Raw genomic sequence first — 25871 nt, forward strand, 5'->3', positions numbered from 1 at the left:
CCAAACCAAGGTGGAGAGTTCAGGGCAACCCAGGAGGTTAGGCTGGTTCCCCCATTTGACGAGATCGATGTTGATTGGTACTTTCTCCATTTTGAAAAAGTTGCTGTAAGTCAGGACTGGCCGAGGGATAAGTGGGCTGTTTTGCTTCAGAGTGTACTTAAAGGAGAAGCCCAACAAGCTTACTCGGCTTTGTCCGCAGAAGATGCCCAGAGGTATGAGGTGGTGAAAGAGGCCATCCTCAGGATTTATGAATTGGTCTCGGAGGCATACCGGCAGAGGTTCCGGAATGCGAGGAAGCAGTGGGGCCGCATGTATTTAGAGTTTGCCCGTGAGCTGCAGACATATTGTGAGCGTTGGTGCGCCTCGAAAGGGGTCAATGGGGATTATGACAGACTGCTACAGCTAATCCTGATTTAGCAGTTTAAAGGTTGTGTCCCTGAAGGTATGAGACCCTACCTAGATGAGAAAGAGGCAGACACTTTAGCCGCAACTGCTAAGTTAGCGGATGAGTACGCGTTGATACATAAAACGAAGTTTGCCCCGAGTAAAGGCTACCAGAAGGGTAGTCAGGACGGCGGGGAGAATCCACCAGAAAAGTCAGCGAGTAAGCCGGGGACTAGTGAGAAGGATAAGGTAGACCGGGAGCAGTCTGGTAGGAAGTCTCCTGGGGTCGTATGTTATAATTGTGGGAAAGTCGGACACTTTGCATCCAGGTGCTTTGCCCCAAAAGAAGGAGACGGGAAAAGGAAAAGCGGCGGTTCCGACTGGCTGTATTGAGCTGGTAAGCAAACCGCTAGGAGAGAAGAGGTCTGACAAAGTTCAGGAAGGACGCGAGAGGTTTATCTCGGCCGGATGGGTGTCGGTGAAGGAGGGGTTAAACCCAGTTCCAGTACAGATCTGAAGAGACACAGGAGCGTGTCAGTCATTGATATTAAAGAGTGTGTTAGATTTTAGTTCAGGGACCCAGACTGGGAAAGTCAGGGTCATAAAAGGCATTGGGAAAGGGACTGAAGCAGTACCTTTGCAACAGATACACCCAAAAAGCGACTTGGTCTCCGGACTGGTCACGATCGGGGTGAGGCCCGAACTACCGATGAAAGACGTGGAGGTCTTACTCGATAATGACCTCGCTGGCGGAAATGTGTTCTCAGTAGTAAAACTGACAGGCCAGCCTGCCAGCATTGAGGTCCCGCCCATGGACTCACAGGTTCATCCCGTTGGCGCAGTGACTCGGCGTGTGTCCAGAAAGGCTGCCGAAGTAACTATAGAATTGGCTGAGACGTTTTTACCAGCCTTGTACCGGGGGGGGGGGGGGGTTAGAAAGTGAAAAGAAGGAGCGTAGTGAAACAGGAGGAAGTGAGGGAGTGGAGGCAGACTTAGCATTAGCAAGGAAGGACTTTGTACAGACACAGGAGCGAGACGAGGAGCTGATGGTTTTGGTGGAGACAGCTCTCTCTGAAGCAGAATTAAAAAGGGAGCCAGTAGGCTATTGTGTGGAGGAGGGAGTGCTAAGGAAGAAAGGGAGACCAAGTACTGTGCCCGCAGATGAGGAATGGGGGATGGTGCCAAAAATTTATGGGGATGAGATTCTTAACCTGGCCCACAAGATACCCCTCGGTGGACATTTTGGAAAACAGTCGGCGGAATCATGAAAGAGTTTTACTGGCTGCACAGGAGGAAGGATAATATTGACTATTGCAGACGTGAGCTGACACAGTTACAGGCTTTTGATATGCTAACAGCTTGCCACGATAGGCGAACAAACTTAGTTGGTGTTATCACGAAAATTAATGAAGCTAGGGCGCCACCTGATAAGGGGAAAACCCATTTCGAAAAGATAAGTATGGGGCCGACCAGATGGGAGATGTCTATTGTTTTGACCAGTTTTGCTGATAAGGTCTCTCCCTTCATCCCCGAACAAAGCGACCCGTTAAGAGAGCTAATTAAACAGCACACACACGTAGGTCCAGATATCCCGAGGCAATGCAAAGAGCTGGGACATGGAGTTGTTGTCACATCAGGTCAGCCTAGTGAGCAACACCCCTATAGAATGATTAATTCAGTGACAAAAGGGCTAAAGAACACAGAAGTGTATATTGGCGATGTAGTGGTTTGGAGTGACACGTGGGAAGAGCACATTGTGGCATTGTTTAAACGGCTGTCCAAAGCCAGCCTGACAGTGAATCTCGAAAAAAGTGAATTCGGCCACGGAAAAATCACTTATCTGGGATTTGTGGTAAGACAGGGGCAGCTGGCACCGATGCAGGTTAAGGTGCAGGCTATCTCCGACGTCCCAACCCTGACAGACAAGAGAGTCCTGAGAAGGTTCTTGGAGATGGTGGGGTACTATAGGAAGTTTTGTAAAAAAAAACTTTGTGGATATTACCCACCCTCTGACTAAGCCCATGCCAAAGAATGCTAAATTGGTATGGGACGACCCTTGTTATCTGTGTCCGGGACGAAAACCACTGAGAAGTTACACTGATCACAACTCATTAGTGTTTCTGGCCACTATGAAGTTTGCTAAGTTGGAGCCTGGTCTTAGAGGATTATTAAAATAACACATATAAAAGGAACGGAAAATGTGATTGCTGACTGTCTGTCAAGGTGTTGGCAACTTAAAATTCTCTGTATTAGCCAAATAGCTGATGAACATGTATATTTGTGTGTATCTAATAATGTATTCATGCCTATAATTTTTACCCCAGTAAAAATCCTTTGAAGGGTAGGGGTGTGACCAAGTTATCAGAAGATGCCGATAAGAGAGATAAGCGAGAGACAAGCGAGAGACAAATGGGGGAAACATTCAAAATGCTAATAAGAGAGAGACGAGAGGGATTAACGAAAAGGAGACACAGTTCCGAGTATTGTCAAAGACCGGTTGCTTTGAACCTGAACTGTTTGAAGTTTGATGGACAGGTGATACCCCAGCAGGGGGATAAAAGGAACAGATTCGCTAAGGCAAGGGACACACACGACACCACGAGACAACGAGACCCTGGAAGTGCGGTGTGCCCCCACAAGTTGGTAGGAGTTTTGGAGGTCTGGTCGCGGGACCAACCATAGACGCACAGGGTGAGAAGGTACAATCGGCGGGAACCTGGTGTGTGTGTCCACCCTTGCCTGGGTGCCAGGTTCACTGCAGAAGAACGATTGTATCCGGAACGGAGGGGTCACAGTCGGGTGACCTCAGAAGACACTAAAAAGGGCTCACGCTGAAAGCTAACTGCGAGGAATATAAAAGGTCTGTTGAATCCGATTTGAATATCAGCATTCGCGCTCTCTCTCTCTCCCCAACAGCACAACGGCGATTACTGCGAACTGAAACTGAACTCTGTGTCACTTGAGACTGATCATTTTACCCCTAGACTGCGATAGAGCTTGATTGATCCTATTATCCTAGTTCTGTGTACATGTGTGTTTATTCATTGTTAACCTGTTGCATTTATATCCTTACTATTAGAGTACTGTGTTACTTATTTCTTTAATAAAACTTTCTTAGTTCCAGTAATCCACTAAGTGGTCCATTTCTGCTGGTTTGGCAACCCAGTTACGGGGTACGTAACATTAGTAACACCCCCTTTGGCAAGTATCACAGCTTGTAAACACTTTTTGTAGCCAGCTAAGAGTCTTTCAATTCTTGTTTGCGGGATTTTTGCCCATTCTTCCTTGCAAAAGGCTTCTTGTTCTGTGAGATTCTTGGGCCGTCTTGCATGCACTGCTCTTTTGAGGTCTCTCCACAGATTTTCGATGATGTTTAGGTCGGGGGACTGTGAGGGCCATGGCGAAACCTCCAGCTTGCACCTCTTGAGGTAGTCCATTGTGGATTTTGAGGTGTGTTTAGGATCATTATCCTGTTGTAGAAGCCATCCTCTTTTCATCTTTAGCGCTTTTTTTTATATAGACGGTGTGATGTTCGCTTCCAGAATTTGCTGGTATTTAATTGAATTCATTCTTCCCTCTACCAGTGAAATGATCCCCGTGCCACTGGCTGCAACAAAAGCCCAAAGCATGATCGATCCACCCCCGTGCTTAAGAGTTGGGGAGGTGTTCTTTTCATGAAATTCTGCACCCTTTTTTCTCCAAACATACCTTTGCTCATTGCGGCCAAAAAGTTCTTTTTTTAACTTCATCAGTCCACAGGACTTGTTTCCAAAATGCATCAGGCTTGTTTAGATGTTCCTTTGCAAACATCTGACGCTGAATTTTGTGGTAAGGACGCAGGAAAGGTTTCTTCTGATGATTCTTCCATGAAGATCATATTTGCGCAGGTGTCACTGCACAGTAGAACAGTGCACCACCACTCCAGAGTCTGCTAAATCTTCCTGAAGGTCTTTTGCAGTCAAACGGGGGTTTTGATTTGCCTTTCTAGCAATCCTACAAGCAGTTCTCTCGGAAAGTTTTCTTGCTTTTCCAGACCTCAACCGTTCCTGTTAACTGCCATTTCTTAATTACATTACAAACTGAGGAAACGGTTACCTGAAAATGCTTTGCTATCTTCTTATAGCCTTCTCCTGCTTTGTGGGCATCATTTATTTTAATTTTCAGAGTGCTAGGCAGCTGCTTAGAGGAGCCCATGGCTGCTGTTTGTTGGGACAAGGTTTGAGGAGTCAGGGTACTTATAAAGCTTTGAAATTTGCATCACCTGGCCTTTCCTAAGGATGATTGTGAACAAGCCATAGCCCTGACAAGCTATTTAAGGTCTGAGACCTTGGTAAAAGTTATCTGAAAGCTCAAATCTCTTGGGGTGCCCAAACTTTTGCATGGTGCTCCTTTCCTTTTTTTCCACTCTAAAATTGTACAAAACAAAAATAATACACTAATCTTGCTTAAAATGTTGAAAAGAATGTTTCATCTTTAACTTTATGACTTTTGGAGATCAGTTCATCTCCTAATCACTTAACTATTCACAGTAACAGAAATCTTGACTGGGGTGCCTAAACTTTTGCATGCCTCTGTACCAATAATCTGCTTCACGTTTCATTCTTGGGAAAAGTACCCCTAAATCCATATCAGAATCAGGTTTATTATCACTGACATGTCATGTAATTTGCTGTTATGTGGCAGCACTACAGGATAAAATTGATATAATTTACAATAATATATAACAACATAAAGTGCAAAAAGAGAGCAAAATAATGAGTTAGTGTTCGTTGACCATTCAGAAATCCAATGGCACAAGGGAAGAAGCGGTTTCTAAAATGTTGGTTGTGAGCATTCAGGCTCCTGTACCTCCTCCATGATGGTAGTGATGAGAAGAGATCATGTCCTGGATGGAGAGGGTCCAAGGTGATGTTTGCTGCTCTCCTGGAGAACCGTCTTTTGAAGATGTCCTCAAAGGTGGGGAGGCTAATGTCCTTGATCGAGCTGACTGAATGTACGGCCCCCTGCGGCTATCTTCAATCCCGTGCATTGAACAAGCCATAGCCCTGACAACCACTCAGAAGGTTCTCCACAGCACATCTATAGAAATTTGCTAAGGTCTCCGTTGACCATGCTAAATCTGTTCAAACTCCTAATGAAATATAGCTGCTGGCATGCTTTCTTTGTGATTGCATCAATATATATGAGAGGCCCAGGACAGATCTTCTGAGATGCTGATGCCCAAAATCTTAAGCTGCTCACCTTGTTCACTGTTGACCCCTTGAAGAGGACTGGTGCACATTCTCCCAATGTTCCCTTTATGGAGTTCTCAATCAGTCACTTGGTCTTTCTGACGTTACTGCAGGTTATTGTTGCGACACCACTCAACCAGCCAATCTCTTCATCATCAGAAATTCTCTGAAGAGTTGTGTAATCAGCAGATTTATAGGTGTGCATGAGCTCTGCCTAGCCATACAACTATATGTAGAAAGAATAGAACAGCGGGCTAAGTACGCATTCTTGAGGTGCTCCCGTATTAATTGTCAATGAGGACGTCATTTTCAATCCACACTGAATGTAGTCGCCCAATAAGGAAGTCAAGGATCCTGTTGCAGAGGGCGGTATACAGGCTCAGGTACTAAAGTTTGTGGATTATTCTTGATGGGATGATAGTATTGAACACTGAGCTGTAATCAATAAACGGCAGCCTGGCTTAGGTATTGTTGTTATCCAGGCACTCCAAGGCTGACTGGTGAGCCAATGAGATTGCATCCACTGTAGACCTATCGTGGCGGTAGGAAAATTGCAGTGGGTCAAGTCCTTGCTCAGACAGAATTTAATGCTAAACACATGAGATTCTGCAGATGCTGGAAATCCAGAGTAACACATGCAAAATGCTGGAGGAACTCAGTTGGTCAGGCAACATCCTAGAAATGAATGAACAGTAGACGCCTTGGACCGAGACTCTGAAGTATTTTGTAGGAATTAATTCTAGCCATGACCAAACTCTCAAAGCAGTTAACTTCAGTAGATATGAGTGCTGCCAAGCGATTGTCATTGAGGCAGTTCACCCTGCTCTTCTTGGCACTGGTATCATTGATGCCTTTTTGAAGAAGAACCTTCAACTGCAGCAGTGATAGGTTGAAGATGTCCTTGAACATTCCAGCCAGTTTTCAGTGCTCTGCCACATACATCAGAGCCTGATGCCTTGCGAGGGTTCACCCTATTGAAATATGTCCTGCCATCAGCCTGAGACAGATATCACAGGGTCACCAGATGCTGCAGGGATTTGCTCTTAAAGTAGCCTTCCATAGATTGTACCTGGACTTCTTGTAGGGTTCTGGATTAGCAGTCTTGAACACCAGAGATCTAGTCCTCAGTGGACTGTGAATCTCCTGATTCATGCAGGGCTTCGGGTTTGGGTATGTCCAGTATGTTCTTGAAGCCACACACCTTGATGAAGATGGTGATAGATAACTGAGGCATTTTCATTCATATCCAAAGATGAATCCCTGTATATCATCTAATCCACAGATTCAAAGCAACCTTGTAAGCACTCCTCCACGTCCCTTGATCATATCTTTTTATTCTCACCAATGGTGCTGTGGCCCTCTGCATCTGCCTCTAGAGCCTGATGATCCAACTTGCAAAAGTGTGGCATGGGATGGCATGGCAAGCCTTCTTGATGGTGGTGTAAAGTGGTCAAGTGACTTGACTCTGGATAGGTACATGGATGGGAGGGCTATGGTCTGGGTGCTGGTACTTTCAGAATTATTTCCTAAGCTAGTTTCAAAAAGTTACTCAGGATAAAATAGTGACAATTTCAACCATCACAATTTATGAAATGAAAACATTTTCTGCTGCATATTCTACATACTTAAAAAAAGATTTTAAGAAATAGTTTTGATACAATACAGGAGACACTACCTTTGAAAAATCTGGAGGAGGGTTCTTCCCCCTGCACAAGTTTGATAGTGCCCAGACAGCATTTCTTGTCATTGTCAATCGGTTGGGTTTTGATAGCAACCTGAATGTTGAAGAACAAAGATAAATCAGATTAACAGATTGAAATACCTCAAAGAAACCGACATTCATAAACATGAATTGCCAAATATTTGAGCATTTTATTCAATACACCCGAGCAACCTGCTTGCTTTGTTAAACTGATTTTTTTGTTTCCCTCTCTGCTTGGGTAGACGATGGGAGTGGGGGTGGCGGAGTAGGTGAGGACAGACAAGAGGACTCAGCCTAGTTGCGGTTGCAGCATCTCAGTGACAAAAAAAAAAGCATCAATATTCTCTGGCTTGGTTGGCAACCAAAATGCTTAAAACTAAAATTCATCAAATAATTACTAGTCAAAAAGGCACCTGCAAAACATTTAACAGATACTTAAGTCACTTAAAAAGAGAAGGTGAAGCCAGAAAAGCACAAAAAAAGTCCTAATTACATCACACATGCAAACTGAAGTTTTATTAAAACTGAAAGGCGAAATATTCAACAAGTTTACTACAAAGAAGTTTCTCTCAAAGCTTGAAAAATGTTTGATATCTCTTTGCAATAAATTCAGCTGTAAATTTTCACATAAAAACTCAAATTACTTACTGAATGAGAGGAGGAAGTATATTGCAATCTAACACATAATCTCTACACATGGTGCTATCCCCTGCAATGTTCCCTAGGGCCCAGATAGCCTGCAATTGAAAACATAAAGAGCTATTAGACATCTTGGTGTGCAGTCCGATTCCTTCACACAGCATATAGAATAAGTCTGAATAACAAGTATTCAATCATTATTCATCGATGCCTGCACAAGTACCCTTATAATATTGAATAATCATGACTGGTAATTGACTAGAAGATTATATTGCTATTCACGAGAATTAATTTTTAGACCATATAATTATATTGAAGCCTCACAGCAATCACCAAAATAATCCCACTGTCACCATTCACTCCTCAGAGGTCATTCAACAATTTATATATACTTCCACGCCTAGGCGTCCCAGAAGTATATTTTTATATACTTCCAGGTTGCCATGGCGCGACTCAAATAGCAGCTGTACTCTCAATGGATACAATTAAATAGTCCCATTTCAGTCTGATACAGCTAAACAGCACAACTGCTTCCAAAGTCAGTACAGTCAACAGACGTCTTAATGCGTTTAAACAAACTATCGCTGCTTAAAACCGGTGGAAACAACACCGATTAAGTGCCCACGGAGAACGCCTCAGAGGAAATTCGGGTGTTACAAGTGCGTTTAAGGAAATAGGGTTTTAAACCCCCCTATACCGACTATCTTGCTGACAAACGTGTAGTGTCTGGTGAATAAAATCGATGATCTCAGATCCAGGGTGCTGAATCAGAGGGATATTAAGACCGTGTGTGTCCTGGATTGTACTGGATACAGCGATCCAGATCGACGAGTTTACCATACGCCGTCAGGATAGATTTATAGAGTCTCTCAAAAGCAGAGGTGGAGGAGAATGCCTCATGATCAACTCTTCTTAGTGCACAAATATATCAGTGCTGTCCCAATTCTGCTCACCAGACCTGGAATATCTAGCAATAAAGTGCTGTCCATTTTATCTACCATGAGAGTTCTCTGGGGTCATTTTGGCAGCAGTTTACATTCCACCTCAGGCTAATGTCAAGCAGGATTTAGATGATCTGAGTAATGGGATCAACATGCACGAAACAGCGCACAACAACGCCTTCAACTTCGTTTTGGGAGATTTTAACCAGGCCACTCTGAAAAAGATCACTAAGCAACTACCATCAACAGATCACTTTCAGTATCAGAGGAAACAACACACTAAACCATTGCTACACCACCATCAAGAACGCCTACTGTGCTATTCCATGCCGTCACTTTGGGAAGTCTGATCACCTGGCTGTACTTCTGCTCCCTGAGCACCGGCAGAGACTGAAGACTGCAGCACCAGCAGTGAGGACCAAGAAGGTATGGACAAGGGAAGCACAGGAGCGCCTACAGGACTGTTTTGAATCAGTGGACTGGACTGCATTCAGGGATTCATCTTCGAACCTGGATGAGTATGCTGCAGTTGTTACCGATTTCATTAAAACCTACGTGGATGAGTGTGTGCCCACAAAGACTTACTGTATATTCCCAAACCAAAAGCCATGAATGAACCAGGAGATACGTCATCTGAAGGCTAGATCGGTGCCATTTGAGTCTGGCAACCCAGGCCTGTACCAGAAAACCAGGTATGATTTGCAGAGAGCTATTTCAAGGGCGAAGAGACAAATTCGAATGAGGTTGGAGGCAACATCGATATACGGCAACTCTGGCAGGGTCTGCAAGACATTACTTTCTACAAAGGGAAACCCAATAGCGTGAATGGCAGTAATGCTTCACTACCAGATGAACTCAACGCCTTCTATGCATGCTTTGAAAGGGAGAACGTAACTACAGCTGTGAAGATCCCTGCTGCACCTGATGACACTGTGATCTCCATCTCAGAGGCCGATGTTAGGGTGTCTTTAAAGAGAGTGAACCCTCGCAAGGCGGAAGGTCCCGATGGAGTACCTGGTAAGGCTCTGAAAACCTGTGCCAACCAACTACTGGGAATATTCAAGGACATTTTCAACCTCTCACTGCTACCGGCGTAAGTTCCCACTTGCTTCAAAAAGGTAACAATCATACCAGTGCCTAAGAAGAATAACGTGGGCTGCCTTAATGCTATTGCCCGGTAGCACTCACATCCACAGTGATAAAATGCTTTGAGAGGTTAATCATGACTAGGCTGAACTCCTGCCTCAGCAAGGACCTGGACCCATTGCAATTTGCCTATCGCCACAATAGGTCAACAGCAGTCACAATTTCAATGGCTCTCCACACGGCTTTTCCTCTGCCAGATTATGTATTGCAGGTTTCACGTCACATGCCAGTGATAATAAACCTGATTCTGATATATCTCAATGCTATGCAGACTACCTTGAAAATTTGCGTCTGCAATCTGGCAGCTGTAAAACTGCATTTGTGAAACTTTTTCTGAAAAAGAAAGTTTGGCTTCATAGTTGTGATAGACCAATAAAGAAATTATTATAATAGTGATTGTCCTTTAAAAGTCCTGCAGCACACCCACATATCAATCTAATCTTCATTAATCCTATTCTGTTCTTCCAGCTCTTACAATATTTTTCCAAAAGTAGAAAATCAGTGTTGAAGACAATTAAGCTAAAAAAATGTTCTCAGAAATGGTATGAACAGAAACAGGTATTAAATTTTTCCCACATAATTAGAGAAGCTTGATTGGCATGGTGCAAAGTTTGCAGAATACCACTGATCACTTTGGAGAAATAAACAAGTTTTCTCTTCTTTTCTTTATCTATAATTCACATATGTTTATCTTGTAGAAGAACAACTAATCTTCTGAATTCTAAGTTCCTATGTTGCATTTAATTGCAGGATGGACCAGCAATCCATATTAATAAAATCAAAAAAAGAATGTATTTGTAGAATAATTTTCCACCTTGTTACAAAAACACTTGTTCTTTAACTCAGTAGCTTACTTCTGAAATTACTAGCAATTGAAAAATACTGACAATTATTCCCAAGCTATCTCTAACAATAATTCCCAGGATGCAACTTAAAGTACTGACTCCTATTGTTTTTTTTAAATGGATAAATTCATTTAAAAATTAAGTGAAAGCAGCAAAATTAACATGTTACCTGCTCCTGCACATCTTCAAAATCTGATGTTAACAACTCAATAAAGACAGGCACAGCACCAGCCTTAATAACTTCACGGGTCTGTAATGAGCTTCCTGATGCAATGTTTGTAAGCACCCAAGCCGCTTCAAACTGCATTAAAGGAAACATTTACATGCTTATAGACATCAACATAATTTTGCCATTTGTTATAGTTAACTCAAATGAAATTAATCTTCAAAACTAAAATATAATTAATTAAATCCTATAAGCACACAGTAAAACAATAAATATGTGTGGTATTCTTTTAAGTGCTCTACAGAAAAAGCATTACTAGCAGCTATTTTTCACATTAGAAAGAAAGCAAAAATAAAACTTTAAAAATCCAAAGTCTAAATTTTTATTAAAATAATTATTTTTATATTTAACTATAAACATATTTTGCTGTTTTAAACCTGACTACAGAAGTAATTTGCGAGAAATAGGGTACAGGCCATTCCCAGGATACAAACATTTGGATTGTAAACACCTTTGGATACGAACTACCCCCATAATATTAAATTCAAAATTCCAACATAGATACACACACATGGTCATTCCTATGACCATTTCATTACACCAGTGTATTGAGGTAGTAAAAGGTAAAACAATAACAGAAAACAGAATAAAGTGCTACATTTACAAAGAAAACACAGTGCAGGTAGACAATAAGCTGCAAGGCTAATACAAAGTAGATTGTGAGGTCAAGAGCCCATTTTGTTGTACTAGGGGAACATTCAATAGTCTCAAAATGGAAATGCATCCTTGAGCATGACTGTAAATCCTTTCAGGTTTTTATAGCTTCATCTAATAGAAGGAGGGAGTATTTCTGGGGTGGGTGGGGTCTTTGATTGTGTAGGCAGTGTTACAGAGCAAGAGAAGTGTGGGCAGATTCCATGGATGGGAAGCTGGATTCCACGCTCAACACATAGCAATTTCATACTTAATAAGGCTGTAAAGATGTAGATTATATTCAGCATTTCACAGTACACCCCAAAGTTACCTGTAATGTGCAATTTTCTTTCCTTTTCAGAAATTCTACAAATCTTTCAACCACTCCATGTGTGTTGATGACTTCATCAATAGGAGGATTCGGCTCTATATTTTTAAAAAAAAAGAGATATTACATTCAGGTTTTGTGCTGGATTGTATTTGTCTTTTGATGAAATTTTCAGACTATGCAGTTGACATGCAAAAAAAAAATCAACACCTTTGTATAGTAAACTTTCCCTCAATGATAACTGGATTTAGTAACCTAACTTTATATTTTTTTACCACACCGAATTCCTAAGCTGAGCTAGGCTGCATTACTTAAACACATACATTGGAGATTGATATTTCACATCAGATCATGAAGTGATTGTGTTCTAAATTATCTGAAAAGTATCAAAAAGAAATACATAATCATGTTGCACAAAATACATCTTTACCTTTGGAAAGGAGCTTTCGAAATTTCTGAGTAGCAGCCAGCTGCTGTTCAGAATTATTAGAGAAAATCATCTGCACCATATCAGAGGTGATCACTCCAGTCTGAACATCAACATAGGAAAACAGAAAATTAGAACGCAACCACAGAACTGAGTTCAAATTACTGCGTTACCTACAACAAATCATGTTAAGTTTCAAATTATTTAATTTCCAGATAAGGATAGCTCTGATACTAATTTCAAAGTACATCTATTATCAATGTATACTATTATACAATCTTGAGAATCTCTCTTTACAGGCAGAAATAAAACAAAGAAACCCAAGAGAACCCAGTAATACTATCAAACACCCAACATGCACAAATCGCGCAAACAAAAGCATGCAAGTGACATTCAGAACTGAAGTTCATGAAGATGAGACCACAGCCATGAAGTCAGTCACAGCCGATCCAGGAGCCCATTAGTTGCAGGCCACAGCCTCAGTTCAGCGCAGAGATGAGTAAACCTCACCTAGCAGGAAGTTTGAACATCAGCCCATCCCTCTCATCCAGCCCCAACACTCTGACCTTTTCAATCTGGCCCACCTCTTAAACTGGCCAAACCTCAGCTTCCTCACTCTCAGACCCGGGCTCTGCAGCTTTGATATGTTCTCAGGCCCAGGACCTGCCACCTCAACTCAGTCCGTACCTGACCTTTCCCAGCACTAAATCAGTCAAACACTGGTTTATCCCCCACACTTGGGTTCAGGTCCCGCCTCAGTTCTGCCGCTTTGAATCACCTCCAAGTGGGCTCCAGCAGTAGCCAAACATTGGCTTGCCCCGCTTTTGGGCCTGGGTCCTGCCTCCTTGCTTTGGCTTGCACACGCCACAACTGTCCTGCACCTTTGAGACTTCAGTTCACATCACAAAAGTGCCAAGTCATACAGATAGTTTAAAAGCTCTACTCCAAAAGGGAAGTTACAAGCGATTGATTGAAGTGATCACTTTCAAGAAACAGTCATTAATATAGTTAAGTTTTGTTTGCTACCAACAAGTGTTGTTGCTGTGCTTCACCAGCGCCATTGATATTATGTCCTTATTATCCACCATCAAGGTGAGCATAAACCTCGTTTGAAAAAGTGAAAAATTCAGAAACATCTAATATATCCTAAAAAAACAGAAATGCCCTGTAATGTTCTTGTGACCGCGCCGAGCACACTGATGATGGTGTGTTAGGCTGAGTCGTCAGAGGTTGGGGTGGTGCAGTGGCCCCCACCCTCCGGACAGCGAACCACTACTGATCCGTGAAGAATGCAGGGGTACAGCAGCAGGCGGTACTCACCCACACATCTTTAAGAAAAAAGCCAAAATAAACAAGCTAATTAATTAGGTGCCGCCCGGCACGTAAATGCCGGCCCAGATCAGAGGTGACGCAATTGGCAATTGCCTCTGATCTGGGCCGACATTTACGTGCCAGGTGGCACCTAATTAATTAGCTCGTTTATTTCGGCTTTTTTCTTAAAGATGTGCTGGGTGCCTCCCGGCTACCGCTGCATTCTCCGCGAATCGGTATCTGTCCAACGCCCGGGGGTTGGGACCACTGGGGTGGTGGGACACAGGGGTGTCATCTCATCGTCTATCAGGGCAGGCAGGTCATCTTCTATGTCTGCCTGCCTCGATGTCGAAGGTCCAGGTTCGTCTTCTGCTGTGGCTGATGTGGAAGGCTTGAAAACGACAGTAGGCTTGACTGCTTAGCCTCGTGCATTTTTCTATCATAGTTCTTTCATACAGCACTCAAACCATCCTGCAAATATGCCCTAAACCAACGTACCCTTTCAAAATTAAAGTCGTACTTTATCATTGCAGCGAAAATCTCACGCAGTTGCTTCACATTCAGTTCCTGGAAGACTTCACTTTCAGTCCATTCGCTACTGCATTCAGTTTTGATTGTTATCCTTTCCTCTTCCAATTGCATCAGCTCTTCATCTATCAGTTCTTGGTCACAGGATGCCAAAACCTCTTCAACATCATCTTCAACTTCCTCAAGCCAAACTCACTTTGTCCTTACTTCGTTCACCACTATCGATACACTTAATTATGTCTAGTTTTACGCTAAGTGTAACACCCTTACGAGCTCTTTTAGGCTTTTCCAATACCTTAGAACTCATCTTGCAAACGGCTGCTCACAGGCACGTGTTTAAGCAATGCTGGCAAGAATGCCGTTCTGAATCCGGGGGAGAGCGGCTGCTCGCGGCGCGCGCTGCCTTTTTTCGTGACAGTGAAAACACCTTCCATTAGCGAAAACAGGGAACTAATGTAGATCTTTCATAACAGTAAGGTTTCGTAAAGCGAATGTTCGAAAAGCAGGGGACACCTGTATATGCATATTACATGAATTCAGTGCACTGGAAATTCTTAATTTGCTTATTCTTGGTATCTCCATTTCAAACTTTACTATAAAACTGCTTTAAATTCTCAAACTTCTATCACATACCTCAATAAATTTCTGAGATACAATCACATACTATATAAATAAAAGTAGAAGACAATTGCATAGGTAATTTACAAAATGAGCACTGTGTGATTAATGACTGATACTCTTGTGATGATATCATTTCAGGTGGTTTGTTTGCTATATTAATACAAAGGATTGTCAGAATAATCTACACCTGCTCCTTACTGACCCAAGGAATTTGCCGATATTACATGTTCACACCTTGAGAAGAACCTGAACTAGGAATCCTTTGGCTCAAAGACAACAGCATAACCACCTGAGTTAACCAGAGGTTTCAGCATTCTGAATTTGTTAGCTTTTTTTTTTGCATTAGTGGAGCAAAAGATGCACAGTTAACAGGAGCTTTTAAAGGACAGCTTCCTTCAGTATCAAATAAAACAGTACAGGTGTCCCCCGCTTTTCGAATGTTCGCTTTACGAAACCTCGCTGTTACGAAAGACCTACATTAGTTATCTGTTTTCGCTAACAGAAGGTGTTTTCACTGTTACGAAAAAAGGCAGTGTGCACCCCGAGCAGTCAAGCTCCTCCCCCGGAACTGCATTCTAGCTGGCATTGCTTAAACACGTGCCTGTGAGCAGCCGTTAGCAAGATGAGTTCTAAGGTATCGGAAAAAGCCTAAAAGAGCTCGTAAGGGTGTTACACTTAGCGTAAAACTAGACATAATTAAGCGTTTCAATCGTGGTGAACACAAAGTAAGGACAAAGTGAGTTTGGCTTGTGGAAGTTGACGAAGATGATGTCGAAGAGGTTTTGGCATCCCATGACCAAGAACTGATAGATGAAGAGCTGATTCAATTGGAAGAGGAAAGGATAACAATCGAAACCGAATGCAGTAGCGAAGACTGTCGATTGCATCACCTCTGATCTGGGCCGACATTTACGTGCCGGGCGGCACCTAATTAATTAGCTTGTTTATTTCGACTTTTTTTCATAAAGATGTGCTGGGTGCATCTATGGCTACCGATGCACCACTGCATGATTCGCGGGTCGGTATCGGTCAGCGGCCTGGAGGCTGGGATCCACTGCACCACCACAAACTCTGATGACTCAGCCTAACACACCATCATTAGTGTGCTCGGCGCTGTCTTTCCAATTCTGGTAAGTGATACTACACTGTACGTACATTATTTCTACTTTACATAGGCTGTGTATTTTTATGTGTTATTTTGTATGATTTGGCAGCTTCATAGCTTAAAGGTTACTGGAGAGAGTGTTTTGCCAAGAGTGCTTGCGTGAGATTTTCTGCTGAGAGTGCTTATGCCGTGTTTCTGCCAACAGCGCTTGCGTGAGATTTTCACTACGGCGAACAGTGCGGCAATGATTGTAGAGAAGTATTTCTACTTTATATAGGGTGTGTATTTATCATATCATTCCTGCTTTTACCATGTGTTACTGTTATTTTAGGTTTTGTGTGTTATTTGGCATGATTTGGTAGGTTATTTTTTGGGTCTGCGAACGCTCACAAATTTTTCCCATATAAATAAATGGCAATTGCTTCTTCACTTTATGACATTCCAGCTTACGAATCGTTTCATAGGAACGCTCTACCTTCGGATGGCGGGGTAACCTGTATATAGCAATGTAACACATGGAGAACAATCTTTGACATCCACATTTGAAAACAGTCAGTCACTTTGACCAATGAGGCTATTGCCCCATATGCTTATAAGCATGTAAACCTTTAGATATTTAGAGTATCTCACAAGATGACGTTGGTTGGAAACCAATATGTATTAAGTAAATACCAAGGAAATAAGAATTAATACACAAATTCTATTTGTTCCTCATATAGAAATTTCAAAGATTAACAGTAAAGCAAATTATTCAACTATCAAAATATACAAACAGCTTGATAGGAATTTAAGGAAGTTTCATTTTCCTTCAAATGTTTAAGCAAACTTTTATTGCCCTTCAAATTATGGCTCTCATAGCATTTATAGTCCAAATGTACTTTTTTGACAAACTTAGTAAATCCAGTGGCTTACAAATTAGTGTTCAAGAATATCTCAGATTTCCACAAACGTTCTCTAAAGTCATTATTAGACAAGGATGAAGCTGTGCCAAACCAGACAAAGCACGGTACTGTGGTAGATGCAACATTGCTTACCAAAGCCATATCCATATTTATTTGTGATTCATGGAATCCACTGTCACTCATTACCTCTTCCTCTTCATCATCTTGTTCTGTATGTGTGACATTTCTACGTTTGAACAACTAAAAGAAAGCAATTAAAGTACATAATATAGAATAGAGAGACAACACTTGAAATACTTAGCAAATCAGGCTCTTAGATTAATCTAACAATTGAATAGAGACAAGCAAATAAGTTAATTTTCTTGTTGAGCAAGTCAAGATAGCATCTGCTGTTTTTCTGTGTTTGCAAACACGTGCCACGCTGCCTTTATATTGCAATCAGTTCAATGTGTAGGACAAAAAACCATAAGGAATAATTGTAGATTGCAATTATTTTAAGATATGAGCAATATCACTTTAAGAAAACTATGCATGATGAATAAACTCCTCTTGGGCTTCAAACAAGACCTAGGTTTCAATGAGAAACTTTGCCATCATCTTCAGGGATAATGCCTGGGCATGTCTAGTTAGGTGGTATTTATACCCATGGATTCTGTTACTACTGATTGGTTGGTCCTCATCCAATCAGGTTTCTTCTCTGCTACTTTGTTCACAATCGAATTCCAGTTCTTACTTAGAGTGAGACTGTGGTCTTAGATAAAATCTTTTCCTCTAGTTTTATTTTAAAATATACATGGTTTACTCACAATGCATGATCTACAATGATTTGGAAGATATCCAAAAGGGCCCTTCTATTTTTGCAAAAAATTCAAGTTAACCAGATTTAAGTAGTTAGGGCAGTTGAGTGCTCCGTTTGCAGGATGTGGGAAGTCAGAGCGAGCACAATCGTCCCTGACAACTACACCTGCGAAAGGTGCATCCAGCTGCAGCTTCTGACAAACCCAGTTAGGGAACTGGAGCCGGATGAACTTCGGATCATTCGGGAGGCAGAAATAGAGAGGAGTTACAGGGAGATAGTTACCCCCTAGATGAGAGTAAGAGTTTGGCACAGACTAGAAGGGCCGAGATGGCCTGTTTCCGTGCTGTAATTGTTATATGGTTAAGTATATACATGCAAGTTCAGAGAGTTGTGTATACTAACACATGAAAGGGACTGGGACAATGTCTGAGAAAAGGAAATTTCATTATAATGTGGGCAATCAAATTTGGAATATTGCATTCAGTTTTGGTCACCCTACTATGGAAAAGATACTATTAAACTGGACAGAGTGCAGAGGAGATGTTGCTGTAATTTAAGGGACTGAGGAGGCTGGCACTTTATTCATTGGAGTGTAGGAGAATAAGGGTGATCTTATAGAAGTATAAATATCGCAAGATGTGTCAACAGGGTGAAGGCATGACTTCCATGGTTGGGGAATCAAAAACTAGAGTACTTAGGTTTAGGGTGAGGGGGGAGAGATTTAACAGGAAACTGAGATGCAACACTTTCTCCTAGAGGACAACCAGAATATGGAATGAGCTGCCAAAGGAACTGGGTAAAGCACATACAGTACATTTAAAAGGCATTTGTCAACTACATAGATAGGAAAGGTTTTGAGGGAATATGGGCGAAATGCAGTCAAATAGGAGTCTTGATCGACATGAACCAGTTGGGCTAAAGGGCCTGTTTCTGTGCTGTATGACTCTATGGCTCGCTGACTCTCATCATGAACCCTAAAATGGGAAACTAAGTGAAAAGGAAATAATGGCATAGGATCAAATGAAAAGAAGGTGATACCGTGGATGAGACCATCTCATCACAAAACATGAGAGGACATGGAAAACCAAGGGCAGGCATGTGTCATTCCACATTTCCTATCAATTTTCAACAAGATGCCACATACTTTAATATAGGTACAAGAGCCCTGCGTGATACAGTAAATTTTTTAAAAAATTACTAAATTAATGGATCGTGCCAAAATCAATTCAAAAGACATACACATTTCATTTTACTTGCCTTTCTGGAGAATTTAAATTTATCAAATTTTGTTTGGTGGCGGTGGTACAGTGAAATACATAAAAAAAGTATTATTAGTCCAATGGGTACTATAAAAAAATTACTGTCCACAATGAGAACAAAAGAGTGAGGTAGTGTTCATGGATCATTCAGAAATCTGATGGTGGAGGGTAAGAAGCTGTTCTTAAAACACTGAGTACGTGTCTTCAGGCTTCTGTACCTCCTCTCTGATGGTAGTAATGGGGAGAGGGATGTCCTATGTGGTAGGGGTGCTTAATGAGAGATGCCTTTTTTTTTGAGGCATTACAAGATGTCATGGCATGAAAGCAATATTTATACCTGTTCTTCACGTTTCTGTTTCCTTAGTTGCAGCCCTTCTTCCTCCCTTCGTCTTCTCATCTCATCAGGATTGAGAGAGTTATTTTTGTAACTTTTCAGTCGAAAATTTTCTTTTCCTGTGCTTAACATGGCCTCAGGCAAGCTGAAAAGACAAATGCAGAAAGATTAACTTAAATTCCAACTAAATTCATGGCTGGACTCCTTGCTGCTCAAAATGGAGAGCTCAATGGAAGCCTTTTACTCACTGGAGGAAACAATGCTCGATAGCTACAAATTATAAAACATTTTGTGTTAGCGCGTGGACAAGTGGCTAAGGCGTTTGTCTAGTGATCTGAAGGTCGTTAGTTCGAGACCTGGCTGAGGCAGCGTGTGCGTCCTTCAGCAAGGCACTTAACCACACATTGCTCTGCGGTGACACCGGTGCCAAGCTGTATGGGTCCTAATGCCCTTCCCTTGAACGACATCAGTGGCGTGGAGAGGGGAGACTTGCAGCATGGGCAACTGCTGGTCTTCCATACAACCTTGCCCAGGCCTGCACCCTGGAAACCTTCCAAGGCACAAATCCATGGTCTCATAAGACTGACAGATGCCTAAAATAAAACATTTTAAAAACAAATTTGAAAAATATAAATTAAGAAAAATCCAAAATTGTAAATTCTTAAAGTAACTGAACTCTGCAAGCATTATCAAGTATAGATATATCAATCTAAACTATACTGGTAAAGATTGCTATTTGCACACAAACAGTGCACAAAATGGCTGCCTGGATTGCTGATTATAACCACATAATTAAATGTACAAGACAATAATATCAAGGCTGCTCTTATATCTTAAGCCTTATGGATTTGAAGTTAAAATTGTGTTTATTGTTGTGTGTATATATTCATAGAAACAAATTATAATAATTTTCACAAGAGAACTGGAACAAAAAGTCAAATTTGTACAAAATGATCAAAGTGGCCATAGTACTGCTAAACTGCAGTAATCAGGTTTTGCTAGTCGGTTCAAGAAACAAATGGTTGAAGGGAAGTAGCTGTTTTTAAATCTGGTGGTGTGCAACTTCTGTATCTCCTGCTCAATGCTAAATGTGAAAAGATGGCGTAGCCAGGATGGTGGTGATCTTTGATGATAGATGTTACCATCTTGAGACAGCACTTCCTGTAAATAGTACCAATGGGGAGAGATGTGCAGAGCCAACTACTCCTTACAGCCTCTTACATTCCCGTCCATTAGAATTAGCATGCCAGACCACGATGCAACCATTCAGGATACTTACAAGGTTGTTACAGTATTCGATGACGAGCCAAACATTCTTAACCCTTCTAGGTAAAGATGTTGATGCACTAGCCTTAAGACTGCATCTATGTGCTGGGCCCAGGTCCCAGATCATCTGAATTCATATCTAGATTTTCTGCCCAAGGTAAAAAAATGTATTTGCATAAATCATTGACAGATCAAGACACAAATAAGTATTTGCATTGTCTTGATTTTCATTTTCAGAACATATAAAATAAAATTTATAATTGACCAAACATATATTCAATTTCCTAGGAAATTTTAAGCACAATCACATACCAAACCTCTTCAAACTCCTAACAATGTAGATCCAATGATGTTCCTTCTTCATGACAGCATCAATGTTGAGTCAGGACAGATTGTTTGAAACGCTGATACTCAGGAACTAAAGTTGCTTAGCCTTGTGCTGCTGACCCCTCAATAAGGACTGGTGCATACATCCCAACTTCCAAGTTCCCATCACAAAGTCTTTTGAAATTTGAGAAGGAGAAACTAAATTCCAAAGTGTCAGTATTTCAGTGGAATAAAGGAAATTACAATAGTATGAGAGGGGAACTGGCCAAGGTTGACTGGAAAGGGACACTAGCAGGAAGGACAATAGGGCAATGGCTGGTGTTCCTGTGAGAAATGAGGGAAGTGCAAGACAGATATATTCCAAATAAGAAGAAATTTTCAAATGGAAGGAGGACACTACCATGGCTGACAAAGTAAAAGCAAAAGAAAGGGCATACAAGGAAGACAAAGCTAGTGGGAAAACACAGGATTGAGAAGTTTTTAAAAACTTGCAGACGGGAGCTAAGAAGGTCATTAGGAAGGAAAAGATGAATTATGAAAGGAAGCTGGTGACTAATATCAAAGGATATACTAAAAGCTTTTACGTATATAAAGGGTAAAAGAGAGTTGAGGGTAGATAGATATAGGACCAATAGAAAATGACGTTGGAGATATTGTAACGAGAGACGCAGAGATGGCAATGGAACTGAATGCATATTTTGCATCAGTCTTCACAGTGGAAGACATCTGCAGTACACCAGGCGTTCAAGAGTGTCAGGGAAGTGAAGTATGTGCAGTGAAAAATACGACTAACAAGGTGCTCAGGAAGCTTAATGGTATGAGGGTGGATAAATCTCCTTGACCTGATGGAATGCACCCTCGGGTCTGAAGGAAATAGCTGGAGAGATTGCGGAGGCATTAACAATGATCTTTCAAGAATCAATAGACTCTGGCATTGTACCAGGTGACTGGAAAATTATCAAGTATAGATGGTTTAGCTGGTCTAAACTATTTTTTCCTGTGGTATTCACTAAATTATTTTTTCCTGTGGTATTCACCTTTAAATTAGATCTAAATCTCTACCATATTATGTCATTATTACCTGGATGAATCTTTAATCACAGGATTTCTTATTAATCCAATCTGAAATCATTCTTTGCTGGGAAGATTCCATTCCAAGAACCATCCTTGCTGCACTCCACAAATTCTTCTTCAACAATAGTTTGGTTTAATTTAGTTTGGTTAGCTCAGTTTGATTTGTCAAATTTTTTTTAAGAAGTTTATACCCATTCCCACCAGACTTCTTTGATCTGCTGTGATTTTAATCCAAATTGATTCTAATTTACCACCCACTATCTCTATATGATGACTCAGCACCTTTTCAACACCTTCTCCATCTTCATTTTTGGAACTTTGTATAACATGGAAGACTGGGAATCCAATTCTGGCAGCCTGCAACAACATCATACAATAAAATTCACATCTTGCAGTTTAAGGGAGAAGCTAAAATTGAATGTATCGGAATTACAGTTAAGTAAAAGGTGGCAAGAGAAAGGAACTGGCAAAAGTTGATTGGTAGGGATCCCTAACAGGGATGACGGTAAGACAGTAATGGCAGGAGCGATGAGGAGCAATTCGGAAGATGTGGAACAATTTCATCACCAAGAAGTAAGATTCCAAAAGGAGGAAGAGGCAACTGTGGCTGACAAAGTCAAAGTTAGTATAAAAGCTTAAAAAAAAGGCATACAATATTGCAAAAAATTAGCAGGAAGCTGAAGGCTTAGGAAGCTTTTTAAAACCAACAGAAGGCAACTACAAACATCGTTTGCAGAAAAGACAATAACGGGAGAAAAGATAAGCTATTGATATCTCCAAAGATAAGCTAGCCAACAATTTGAAAGAGGATAGCAGAAGTTTTTCTCAGGTACATAAAGTGTAGAAAAGCCAAGAGTGGACATTGAACTGCTGGAGAGTAATGCTGTAATATTAGTAAAGGGGAAAAAAGAAATGACAGACGAACTGACAAAATCAATCCTCACTGTGGAAGACACCAGTAACATGCCAGTAATTCAAGGGAGTCGGGTGCAGGTATCGTACAGAAGTGAGTGTAGTCAGTGTTACTAAGGAGAAGGTGCATGGGAAGCTGAAAGATATGGAAGTGGATAAGTCACCTGGACCAAATGAATTACACTCCAAGATTGTTAACAGGGTTGTTATCATGGGTGACTTTAACTTCCCTAATATAGATTGGCACCTGATTAGTTCCAAGGGTTTAGATGGGGCAGAGTTTGTTAAGTGTGTCCAGGACAGATTCCTGTCACAGTATGTGGACAGGCCGACCGGGGGAATGCCATACTAGATCTAGTACTAGGTAATGAACCGGGTCAGGTCACAGATCTCTCAGTGGGTGAGCATCTGGGGGACAGTGTCCACCGCTCCCTGGCATTTAGCATTATCATGGAAAAGGACAGAATCAGAAAGGACAGGAAAATTTTTAATTGGGGAAAGGCAAATTATTAGGCTATAAGGCTAGAACTTGCGGGTGTGAATTGGGATGATGTTTTTGCAGGGAAATGTACTATGGACATGTGGTCGATATTTAGAGATCTCTTGCGGGATGTTAGGGATAAACTTGTCCCGGTGAGGAAGATAAAGAATGGTAGGGTGAAGGAACCATGGGTGACAAGTGAGGTGGAAAATCTAGTCAGGTGGAAGAAAGCAGCACACGAGGTTTAGGAAGCAAGGATCAGATGGGTCTATAGAGAAATATAGGGAAGCAAGAAAGGAGCTTAAGAAGGGGCTGAGAAGAGCAAGAAGGGAGCATGAGAAGACCTTGGCGAGTAGGGTAAAGGAAAACCCCAAGGCATTCTTCAATTATGTGAAGAAAAAAGGATGACAGGAGTGAAGGTAGGACCGATTAGAGGTAAAGGTGGGAAGACGTGCTTGGAGGCTGTGGAAGTGAGCGAGGTCCTCAATGAATACTTCTCTTCGGTATTCACCAATGAGAGGGAACTTGATGATGGTGAGGACAATATGAGTGAGGTTGATGTTCTGGAGCATGTTGATATTAAGGGAGAGGAGGTGTTGGAGTTGTTAAAATACATTAGGACGGATAAGTCCCCGGGGCCTGACGGAATATTCCCCAGGCTGCTCCACGAGGCGAGGGAAGAGATTGCTCAGCCTCTGGCTAGGATCTTTATGTCCTCGTTGTCCAAGGGAATGGTACCAGAGGATTGGAGGGAAGCGAATGTTGTCCCCTTGTTCAAAACAGGTAGTAGGGATAGTCCGGGTAATTATAGGCCAGTGAGCCTAATGTCTGTGGTGGAAAAGCAGTTGGAAAAGAATCTTAGAGATAGGATCTATAGGCATTTAGAGAATCATGGTCTGATCAAGGAGAGTCAGCATGGCTTTGTGAAGGGCAGATCATGTCTAACAAGACTGATAGAGTTCTTTGAGGAGGTGACCAGGCATATAGATGAGGGTAGTGCAGTGGATGTGATCTATATGGATTTTAGTAAGGCATTTGACAAGGTTCCACACGGTAGGCTTATTCAGAAAGTTAGAAGGCATGGGATCCAGGGAAGTTTGGCCAGGTGGAATCAGAATTGGCTTGCTTGCAGAAGGCAGAGGATGGTGGTGGAGGGAATACATTCAGATTGGAGGATTGTGACTAGTGGTGTCCCACAAGGATCTGTTCTGGGACCTCTACTTTTCGTGCTTTTTATTAACAACCTGGATGTGGGGGTAGAAGGGTGGGTTGGCAAGTTTGCAGACGACACAAAGGTTGGTGGTGTTGTAGATAGTGTAGAGGATTGTCAAAGATTGCAGAGAGACATTGATAGGATGCAGAAGTGGGCTGAGAAGTGGCAGATGGAGTTCAACCTGGAGAAGTGTGAGGTGGTACACTTTGGAAGGACAAACTCCAAGGCAGAGTACAAAGTAAATGGCAGGATACTTGGTAGTGCGGAGGAGCAGAGGGATCTCGGGGTACATGTCCACAGATCCCTGAAAGTTGCCTCACAGGTGGATAGGGTAGTTAAGAAAGCTTATGGGGTGTTAGCTTTCATAAGTCGAGGGATAGAGTTTAAGAGTCGCGATGTAATGATGCAGCTCTATAAAACTCTGGTTAGGCCACACTTGGAGTACTGTGTCCAGTTCTGGTCACCTCACTATAGGAAGGATGTGGAAGCATTGGAAAGAGTACAGAGGAGACTTACCAGGATGCTGCCTGGTTTAGAAAGTATGCATTATGATCAGAGATTAAGGGAGCTAGGGCTTTACTCTTTGGAGAGAAGGAGGATGAGAGGAGACATGATAGAGGTGTACAAGATAATAAGAGGAATAGATAGAGTGGATAGCCGGCGCCTCTTCCCCAGGGCGCCACTGCTCAATAAAAGAGGACATGGCTTTAAGGTAAGGGGTGGGAAGTTCAAGGGGGATATTAGAGGAAGGTTTTTTACTCGGAGAGTGGTTGGTGCGTGGAATGCACTGCCTGAGTCAGTGGTGGAGGCAGATACACTAGTGAAGTTTAAGAGACTACTAGACAGATATATGGAGGAATTTAAGGTGGGGGGGGGTTATATGGGAGGCAGGGTTTGAGGGTCGGCACAACATTGTGGGCAGAAGGGCCTGTACTGTGCTGTACTATTCTATGTTCTACGTTTTCAGGAATTACTAGTCAGGGATAGTTCCAGAGGACTGAAAAATTGCTCATGTCAGTCCTCTAAGGTAAAGAACAAAAGGCAGGAAACGATAGGTCAGTTAGAACGATTTCAGTGTTAGGGATCATTCTGGAGTTGCTGTATGTTAACTAAAATGAGAACCAGTCTTCAGGAAATAAAACCTATGCACAATTTAACTTCCAATTGATACTTTGTGACTAGTGAAACCAGTCACTGGGTGTGGGACATTCCGATTCTGTTCCATTGAAACAATGCG

At 41.9% G+C, this 25871-nt stretch overlaps 1 protein-coding gene across 2 annotated transcripts in view; it reads right to left on the reverse strand.

The window, feature by feature from the left end:
- The window catches only part of LOC134347976 (importin subunit alpha-5), a 60753-nt gene that overhangs the window by 21066 nt on the left and 13816 nt on the right, over window positions 1-25871 (reverse strand). For both annotated transcript variants that reach the window (XM_063050667.1, XM_063050666.1), the window contains exons 2-8: window positions 19365-19506; window positions 17102-17209; window positions 12506-12605; window positions 12079-12173; window positions 11058-11189; window positions 7966-8054; window positions 7291-7390 (exon numbers count right to left, since the gene is read on the reverse strand). In XM_063050667.1, the coding sequence (XP_062906737.1) occupies window positions 7291-7390; window positions 7966-8054; window positions 11058-11189; window positions 12079-12173; window positions 12506-12605; window positions 17102-17209; window positions 19365-19493 (753 nt within the window). In that variant the 5' untranslated portion in view covers window positions 19494-19506. The remainder of the gene's footprint in view (window positions 1-7290; window positions 7391-7965; window positions 8055-11057; window positions 11190-12078; window positions 12174-12505; window positions 12606-17101; window positions 17210-19364; window positions 19507-25871) is intronic.

Source organism: Mobula hypostoma, chromosome 6 (genome assembly GCF_963921235.1).
Source record: "Mobula hypostoma chromosome 6, sMobHyp1.1, whole genome shotgun sequence".
In the NCBI taxonomy this organism is placed as follows: Eukaryota; Metazoa; Chordata; class Chondrichthyes; order Myliobatiformes; family Myliobatidae; genus Mobula; species Mobula hypostoma.